Genomic DNA, 10,572 nt, shown 5'->3' on the forward strand with positions numbered 1-10,572 from the left:
CCCCATCAGTGGCTATCCGCGCCCGGGATGCCGGGCGTCGGCAAAATGACAGGCGTCTAGATTTAGACGCCTGTCATTTAACCCTCTCCGGGATTAAGCAGTCAGGAAGTCGGCTGTCGGGATTAGGTCCACCGGCTTCCCAACTACATACCTGTAAAAATATAGCATTTATAAATACTTTGATCGTACATCCTAAAACACCAACAAATACTCAACAGCTCAGTCTACAATGCTCCTCAATTTTCATCGCTATGGGGGAGGGGACATTTTTGAGAACAAATGCAATATTACCCATACCAACAAATCAGATTATTTGTATCCTTTTATCATGCTCTTGTGCAGATGTTATTGATCTGTGAAGCGTTACATAGCGCGCGTGGGGCTTCATGAAAGAAACTGTGTTTACCAGTAGGTTTCTGGACTAGCTACTTAGGTTTCCAGCTGGAGTAATTACCAATCATTCTACATGGTGACTGATTTGTGGGTCCAATATACGGCAGGCACTGTGGATTCTGCAATATGATTCAGGTCTTTAATTTTGGTTTCTTTCGTTTAGGTTCTTGCCGTATGTTGGAATGGTGACTATAGTGATGAACGATTACCCCAAATTTAAGGTAGGCGAAAAGAAGTTTTCTGAAAGAACATGTCCACGTTTAAGTCAACACCTACTTGTCTTAACTACAACCGCATGTAGTAATCAGGGGCGACCGAGAGGTGGGGAAGCGGGTACTAATTACCCGAGCGTCGGGCCTGCTGGAGGGGTGTGGTGAGGGTCCGGGCCAGTTGCTGAGTGGGTCAAATATTGCAGTGCATAGTATTTTACATTGATTGTTTTGGAGGGAGGGAGGGAGTGTGGCCACGCCTCCTGGGTTAGGCCACGCCCTCTCAGTACGCAGGCCCCTTGGATTTAAAACACTATCCTAGGGGGACCCTCTGTTCCTGGATATCACACCCACCACGAGTCTGCCCATTCCTAAAGAACTCACTAGATTGTGTGGGAAATGCATAGACAGACTGTCTCTCCTGCCCTCACATCACTATTGACTTGTGGATACCCCTGAGCTTCAGAGAGGGCACCTTCTAACACGCAGTGGGCAGGTTAGATAGGTAGGATGTGATTAAAGCATTATATTGTGTCCAAAGTGTAGGGGGAGTTACTTAGATGGGGTTTGAATATAAGCCCACTTTTGGAGGGTGTGACTAAGCCAAGCTACGTCATGCATTGGGCAGGATACATATCTTAATGCCCGGCACTAATAGCAGAATAATGTTTATAACTCTTACATCGCCTCTTCAGATTCCAAATTGTTACCTGTGGAAACTTGATAAGTCTATGACCAGTTTCACTGGGGACGAAAGACACCTCCAATATTTTAAATTGAGTTATATTTATAGCAGTTAACACAGATGGGATGGTCATTCCCGACTACAAATGTGTGTCCTTTTTATATTGTGGCTTCAGTCGGAGCGCCAGGTCACAGGTGACTGTCTTGCTGATCGTCCTTTTCCCTAAAAATGGGCATCTTATTCGCACAAATAAAACTACTGGAAGGTCAAAATTGTATAGGGGGGTGCTACCACTAACACATAAAATATAAGCAAACAATGAAAGGACAGGATTGGAAGTGTCAACTGTGGTGCACACTAATAGTTAAAATATAACAACATTTTAATATGTATATGTAAATAAAAAAGTGAAATGAGGACACATCTGTAAATAAGATTACCAACGTTATTGCACATTCCTTGTACTGGGAGATCACAAGTGAGGTTCGATTACTGCCATTTCCTAGTTGCGAGTATGGAAAATGGACCTGACTTGGCCTAGTAACAACTGTGACTATTACATAGATCTCCCAATCAGAGGAAGCCTGAGATGCAGGTTTCTTAACAGATTTAGGGGCCTATTTATTATTTACTGGGTTTTTATCCGCTAAATAATGATTCATTTTACAGTTGTGATCTCTGATTTATCTGAGATATTAACCCTACTTTGCATGATGAAACTGTGCCTCTGAAAAGAGGCTGTACTGGCGATGCTGCTTTTCCCATTGTGAAGCCTTTCTCCGCTAGTTCCATGCAGCAGCACAATAGTTCACTTCTTAGGTGCCTTGCAATTAGCTACTGCGTATGTGCTGACATCTCCGATATCTCCTGCGTGAGACTCTTCTTAAATAGCCCCAATACTTAAATCATTTTCAACTGCTTAAATATGCTCCTTGATCCCTTTTTCCATATCTGTGAGTTCTTCAGTTTGAGATCATAATTTTATTGTATTCTGTTTGTATACTTCCTGTGGTTCTCTAAATGATTAAGTGAGTTTAATAGTCTTTCGTCTTCATTTACAGTATGCGGTTTTGGCAATCATGGGCGCTTTTGTACTTTTAAAACGGGAATCTTAACCTGAGAAGACCCTGATGGGAGAAAGAAAAGGAACAACTAAATATAATATATTCCATGGTTTATAATTCTGTAACAGAGCAAAGCCAACCTGCTAACTCTCACTAACCTGTACAAACACATGTCCATAAAGAAGGCACCGGTTTCGTTTATCTATTTATTTTACCTGGACGGATTTTCTTTCCATCAAGCTGTATGCCAGATTTTATGACGCAATGCTTTTTCTAAAAATGTGACCCAATAAAATACACAAATATTGAGCATCTGTGATTATTTTATTAAAAATAATTGCTCAGAGATAGGATTTACAGATATTCCGGCGGTATGTCGCATGGACAAAATAAGGTAGAGAGAACTACATAGAATATTATCTTTTTGTTGCATATGATTTTACATATACCTGGGAAAATACTTTATGAAGAAAAGTTGGCACTAATGTATGTAATATGATAGCAAAAAAAACCTACTGCTGCACTTACAAAACAAGGTCTGTACCTGTTATAGATATATATGAATGGACCATGAAAAATAAGTACGCTGTTGGAAATTGCTGTGTGTATATATATATATATATATATATATATATATAAAATCATGCAGGTGTCCATAAATCATGGAACAGACGGCACTCTAACGGACTTGAAACGTGCAAAAAGAACTTTATTCTACCAACGTTTCAAGGCCATGTTGGCTTTTTCATCGGGGTGTAAAAACATCAAAGTGAACAGTGCTTACCATAAATAGATTACTTATCTCGTTGTGACCCAGTGAGCGTGTCTCTCCTCTGTTCGGGTGTAACGCAGTGTATGACGTCATGGGGGGCGCCACTGATGCATGCGGACGCTACCAAGGAAACCCAGGACGCTAACAACTACGGGAAGAGACAAAGGCCATGTGTATACATCGCAGCACCTTAGGGGGAGAGAGCGAAGAGTGATAAAATGTTATGGCATAATTATGCATAAAAAGTGTATATATAAAACACAATGTACAGGACACATTCTCTATGTCAAAGTGATACATGGACAAAAGAGCAAATAAAGAGATAAAAAGAGAGACTGGGTCACTAACATATACATGATCACAGTGAGGTAAAAGAAGAAAAGATGTGAACATAAATGAATTAATATATCACCTGTCAATGTAAAAAAGATACAATACACGTATATAAATATTCAGTACAGTACAGAGTCATGAAGATTAACTATTTTACAATTAAATAAACGCACTCCAAGTAAGTTTATCATTTAGACCTTTTGGGTGTATGGTCTCTAACACATAGATCCATCTAGGCTCGGTCTGTAACAATTATTTTGCCTGCCCACCACCCCTAGTAAAGGGTGGCACATGATCAAAAATTTTAAAGCACAAAGTAGTTAGCGGGTGACAAGCTTCTTTAAAATGCCGGGCTACCGGTTGATCCGATTCCTCGCCTGCTAATGCTGCTCTAATGGAAGAGCGGTGCATGGCCATATATGTTCTTTAAACATTCGTGTGGTCTGGCCAACATAGCTCAGACCACACAGACAGGTAATTAAATACACCACATATTTGGATGTACAAGAAAGGACATGGTTGATTTTATTTATTTTTTACTGAGTGGGGATGGCTGAAAAAGGAACCCACCTCTAGCCACAAGTGACGCATGATATGCATCTATAGCATCCAGGCTTTTTGTATGATGTATTCTCTGTCTGGGTTAGCTGAGGAGTAATATCAGTTTTGACCAACATATCTTTAGGTTTACGTCCCCTTTTGTTGCTAATTAGGGGATTGCTATTATGTAAGATGGGGAGGTCTTTGTCCGTTGTCACTATAGGCCACGGAGATTTAGCAGCTTTGGAAATGACCGGGCTAGCTAGAGTAAATTCAGAAACATAAGGGATATGGGATTGTAATAGTTGTTTCTTACTAGAGCTAAAGAGTCACTCTCTAGATAAACTTAGTACCTACATTTTCTGTTGCAAAAGTAATTGACGATCGTACCCTCTTTGTACAAAGTTACAAACTATTTTATCCAATTCCTGTTCAACCTCACTAGTGTCACTAGTAATGCGGGCTACTCGGTACATTTGAGATTTTGCTAAACCTCTTTTGAGTGCGGGGGGATGGAAACTGTTTGCTACCAAAAGGGTGTTTCTATCAGTGTTATTTAAAATGTTACAATATAATTGTTCTTAATGGTAAGATTAACATCAAGAAAATGTACATTACTTTAGCTATGTTAAACTTGATGGCGGAAGATTGCATGTTAATGTTGTTAATGGTAGATATTAATTTGGAAGGGAGGAGAGGAGAAATTGATAACTTCATCTATATATCTAGTATATAGAAGAATATCTTGAACAATTCCCGGGATCGGAAAAGAAGAATTTCTGTTCTTGAGCAAACATGTAGATGTTTACGAATGCAGGGGAAACATTCGATCCCATTGCACATCCGCTCTTTTGCAAATAATAAGCCCCATTACACATAAAATAATTTCTCGATTGTTATTTCTAACAGTTTAATAAATAACTTAATGTCTATCTTATCATATGAACAATTATGCAAAAATGAGTCTACTGTTTCCAAACCATCCTGTTGAGGAATGACCGTGTAGAGCAGCGGTGGCCAACCCGCGGCTCTCGAGCCGCATGGCTTGGCAGACCCCCATTGTTACTGGGAACGCTGGTCTCTGTCTAAAGCTATCAGAGGCTAAAGAAGCCTCTGATCGCTTCAGAGGCCGGTGTTCCCACTAATGCAGTGGGAGCCCGCGCGTCTGCTGGATCCAGTTAGATCCAGCTGGCGGCAGAAGCAGCAGCAGCGACGACGGCGCGGCGGGACTCGGGAGCCCCGACGTCGTGGAGCGGTGCCAGCACAAAGGTAAGTTTCTTCATAGGGTGGAGCTAGTGCTGGGGGCATGACTACAGGGAGCATTGCAGGAGGGGAACTGCTACAGGGGGCATTGCTTAATGGACACAGCTACAGGGGACCGCGCAGAAGGGGCACAACTATTGGGGGGCAATACTTAATGGGCACAGCTAGAAGGGGCATTGCATAAGGGCCACAACTAATGGGGCATTGCTTAATGGGCACAGCTACAGGGGATTGCAGAAGGGGCACAACTGCAGAGGGCATTGCATAATTGGCACAGCTACAGGGGCATTGAATAAGGGCCACAACTACTGGGGGCATTGCTTAATGGGCACAGCTACAGGGGGCATTGCAGAAGGGGCACAGCTACAGGGGGCATTGCTGAAGGGTCACAACTGCTGGGGGCATTGCATGAGGGCCACAACTACTGGAGGCATTGATTAATGGGCACAACTACAGGGGGCATTGCAGAAGGGGCAAAACTACAGAGGGCATTGCATAATGGCACAGCTACAAGGGGGCACAGCATAATGGGCACTGGCATTCTCAATGTATTTTATGTGGTTCTGGATTTCAATATGTATTTTATGTGAACGTGGCTATTTCAATGTTTTCTATGTTACTCTGGCTTTTCCTTTCACTTCAACAGTGAAAACTGTATATTGAGAAGATTATGTAAAATGTTTTTATTTAATGTCCTGGGCTCGCCCCCAGCGTGACTAAAAACGGGGGTGTGATCCAAGGTCATGCTCCTTCAAATGTCATACCAAAGGCATGCGCACAAAAATGGGGCGTGGCTTTGTGACAGGCCACGCCCCTTTTTGACCGCGTGCATGCTATCGGCTCTTTCGATTGACTACATATATTTTTTGGCTCTTTGCCTCCGACTGGTTGGCCACCCCTGGTGTAGAGACTCTGAACATCTAATGTACACAAGATCACATTGTCAGGTACCCTGCCTAGGTTGTGAATTAACGCTAGCAGTGCAGAAGTATCTTTTAAATAAGTGGATTGAACAACTACATACGGTTGGATCAGACTGTCAAGGAATTTTGCTATGGGCTGAAATAAAGAGCCATTTGCCGATTATAATGGGCCTGCCTGGAGGTTTATCTTTGTTTTTGTGAATTTTAGGGACAGTATATATCACAGGGATCTTCGGAAAAGGTCCCAATTTTGTAATTATGTTTTGACTTAAAAATCCCTCCAGTGCTGCATTTTGTAAGACAGTGTCTAATTCTTTTTTATAAAGATCCATAGGGTCCTGCGATAACTTCTCATATATGTCCCCATCCAATAGTTGTGAATCCAATTCAAATTTATAGTTACTAGTATTTTGGATGACAATTGCTCCACCCTTATCCGCAGGGCAGATGATGACATCTTGGTACTGTGTCATATTTTTGAGCGCTTGTTGTTCTTTCGGAGACAAATTGTGATAGGCTTTTGGTTGCGCCAAATTATATATATGTACCGAGTCATACGTTAGACGAGAAAAAGTCTTGATGGATGGATTTTGTGAGAAAGGATCATAATTAGAGGTACTGCTTCTAAGAGTGGTCGCAGGTTCACCAGATGATGTATTAGGTGTTGATTTATGCTGAAAAAATAGTTTTAGGTGTAGTGATCGTGCAAAGCGATAATTCTCAACTTTCCACTCAAAATCTTTGTTCGGTGGGATGAATGAAAGGCCACGGTTCAAAACTTTTAGTTCTAGGTCAGTGAACACTCTATAGGACAGGTCGTAAACTATGTTTTTTTCTTCTGTGATTGGGTGGTTTCTTTTATTCTGTCCACCGCGGAAAGTGGGCCTGAGGGAGGGATGTCTGTTCCCCTGTCGGAAGTAAGGCCTAAAGGGGTCAACCTGGGATTTGAGGGTTCATCCGATTCTTGTACGTGGAAGGCAAGAAATCGGATCAACCGGCAGCCCAGCATTTAAAAGAAGCTTATCACCTGCTAGCTAGTTTGCGCTATAAAATTATTGATCATGTGCCACCCTTTACTAGGGGTGGTGATCGGGCAAAAAAGTTGTTACAGACCGAGACTAGATGGATCTATGTGTTAGAGACCATACACCCAAAAGTTCTAAATGATAAACTTACTTGGAGTGCATTTATTTAATTCTAAAATAGTCCATCTTCATGACTCTGTACTGTACTGGATATTTATATACGTGTATTGTATCTTTTTTACATTGACAGGTGATATATTAATTCATTTATGTTAACATCTTTTCTTCTTTTACCTCACTGTGATCATGTATGTTAGTGACCCAGTCTCTCTCTTTTTTTATCTTTTTATTTGCTGTTTTGTCCATGTATCACTTTGACATAGAGAATGTGTCCTGTACATTGTGTTTTATATATATATATATATATATATATATATATATATATTATACACTTTTTATGCATAATTATGCCATAACATTTTATCACTCTTCGCTCTCTCCCCCTAGGGTGCTGCGATGTATACACATGGCCTTTGTCTCTTTCCGTAGTGGTTAGCATCCTGGGTTTTCTTGGTAGTGTCCGCATGCATCAGTGGCGCCCCCCATGACGTCATACACCGCGCGACACCCAAACAGAGGAGAGAAACGAACGCTCACTGGGTCACAACGAGATAAGTAATCTATTTATGGTAAGCACTATTCACTTTGATGTTTTTACACCCTGATGAAAAGGCAGACATGGCCTTGAAACGTTGGTAGAATAAAGTTCTTTTTGCATGTTTGAAATCCATTGGAGTGCAGTCTGTTCCATGATTTATGGACACCTGCTTGATACATTAACCTTAGGATGGCACCCCGGCACTTAGAATGTTTGATCTATGAGTGCCCCACTACATGTTTGCATGTTTGTGTGTGTATGTATATATGTATGTGTGTGTGTGTGTGTGTGTGTGTGTGTGTGTATATATATATATATATATATATATATATAATAAAATACATTTTTATTAAATCACAATAGCCAAGATCATCATGTTATAATCAAAAGAAACCAGCCATAAGCTATCACCTACGAGTGATAAAATATAAACAATAATAATAATAATATCCTCAAAATAACCTGTGGCCACAGGGCTTCAAAAGCGTAAAGATTAAAATATTTCATAATATGCCACATCAAACTCCCAGTGGCATAATGATGGGATGTACACTGGGAATAGCAGTCTCTCATATAAAGCAGTCTGTAAGAAGCAAAAATTGCATATATAGAAGCCAAATAAGAATGTTAGTGAGCAAAGCAACACTGGCTAGTCACTGGTTAGTGAATAATTTTATAATGTTAGTCTCATAGATTGATATTATCACAGTTCCCTTCTAGGTATATATATATATATATATATATATATATATATATATATATATTTATTCAAGAGATTTGTATTTTATGTGGTTACTCACACCTCCTTCTTAGGAATAACCAAGTGTTGGCTATTTCAACCTGTGATGGCTCAATGTATGTTCAAATACTCCAAGCTGTTGTTATATATGTGTAGGCTCTCCGTGCCTCTGTACACAGCGTGGATTATGCTGGTGCTATAGCCGCTGCCGATGTATGGCTGCTCACTGCCCAGTGCAGAAGCCTGAGGTGCACACTTGGTATAAGTGACCTGTGATGTCGCCTTTATCCATCATTCCTTCACAGACTAATCCACATATAGTTTGTCCAATTCTCATCCATAGCTCTTACATAGAGCACTACGTTTGTAGCTCTTCCATAGAACATTCCATCCATAGCTCTTCTATATAGTTCTCTGTCCACAGCTCTTCCATAACTTTTCCAATGTGCACTGCATCTATAACTCTTCATCAGAGCATTCTGTCCATAGCTCTTCCATTGAGCACTGCATCCATAGCTCTTCCAATGTGCACTGCATCTATAGCTCTTCACCAGAGCATTCTGTCCATAGCTCTTCCATAGAGCACTCCCTCTATAGCTCATCCATAGCTTTTCCATAGAGCTCTCATCCATAGCTCTTCCATAAAGCACTCATACATAGCTCTTCCATAGAGCACTCATCCATAGCTCTTCCATAGAGCACTCATTCATAGGTCTTCCATAGAGCACTCATCAATAGCTCTTCCATAGAGCACTCATCCATAGTTCTTCCATAGAGCACTTATCCAAAGCTCTTCCATAGAGCACTTATCCAAAGCTCTTCCATAGTGCACTCATTCAAAGCTCTTCCATAGAACACTCATGCATAGCTCTTCCATAGAACACTCATCCATAGCTCTTCCATAGAGCGCTCATGCATAGCTCTTCCATAGAGCACTCATGCATAGCTCTTCCATAGCTCTTCCATAGAGCACTCATCCATAGCTCTTCCATAGAGCACTCATCCATAGCTCTTCCATAGAGCACTCATCCATAGCTCTTCCATAGAGTGCTCATCCAAAGCTCTTCCATAGAGCGCTCATCCAAAGCTCTTCCACAGAGCACTCATCCATAGCTCTTCCACAGAGCACTCATCCATAGCTCTTCCATAGAGCACTCATCCATAGCTCTTCCATAGAGCACTCATCCAAAGCTCTTCCATAGAGCACTCATCCATAGCTCTTCCATAGAGCACTCATGCATAGTTCTTACATAGAGCGCACATCCATAGCTCTTCCATAGAGCATTCTGTCCAAAGCTATTTCATAGAGCACTCCACCCATAGCTCATCCATAGCTCTTTCACAGAGGGCTCCATCTGGAGCTCATCTATAGTTCTTCCATAAAGCACTCATCCATAGCTTTTCCATACAGCACTTCGTCCATACATCTTCCATAGTCTAATTTTCCTCTGATTAAACTCCATCCATAAAAGTAAATTACACTCTTCAGTGTTACCCTTTTATATCACTGCAGAGTGGTTGAAAAGTATTATCTCTACGCTTCACTAGAGACATCTGAAGCTACTCCCACATAATTAGACGTGTGCTAATGGAATGTGACACAGGTCAAGAAACTTAAATGGTGCAATCTTAAGTACTATGACATCACTGGCCCTGCTTGTGTGTATTTATCATCCAATCTATACAGTGCAGGGTGCAAATGTAAACATCACATATCTGCATATTTTAATGCAGTTATTTATTTATTTTTTGCTAAATTTAACAGATAGGAGAAAATAAAATCATGAAATCGGCATGTGCAAAGGTTTGGGTGCCCGTCAAGTTGATTTACTGATACTTTTTTGTTTACAGGCCTTAAAACTTGATTGACTTGTTAGGTTTTAAATTGAGCCATGTGAGGAGGAGAAGAGTAAATACTCTGAGCCTTTTAACCTCTCAGAATGCTGTGCCCACTCTGGACAATTATGG

At 40.9% G+C, this 10,572-nt stretch overlaps 1 protein-coding gene across 1 annotated transcript in view; it reads left to right on the forward strand.

Moving 5' to 3' along the window:
- SEC11C (SEC11 homolog C, signal peptidase complex subunit) overlaps nt 1-2,660 on the forward strand; it is a 36,844-nt gene extending 34,184 nt beyond the window's left edge. Inside the window, exons 5-6 of the mRNA XM_088476530.1 lie at nt 557-614; nt 2,349-2,660. Coding sequence (XP_088332656.1) covers nt 557-614; nt 2,349-2,402 — 112 coding nt within the window. The 3' untranslated portion in view covers nt 2,403-2,660. The remainder of the gene's footprint in view (nt 1-556; nt 615-2,348) is intronic.
- The last annotated feature ends 7,912 nt before the right edge of the window (nt 2,661-10,572 follow it).

Source organism: Taudactylus pleione, unplaced genomic scaffold (genome assembly GCF_031769625.1).
Source record: "Taudactylus pleione unplaced genomic scaffold, aTauple2 ptg000189l, whole genome shotgun sequence".
NCBI classification, from domain to species: Eukaryota; Metazoa; Chordata; class Amphibia; order Anura; family Myobatrachidae; genus Taudactylus; species Taudactylus pleione.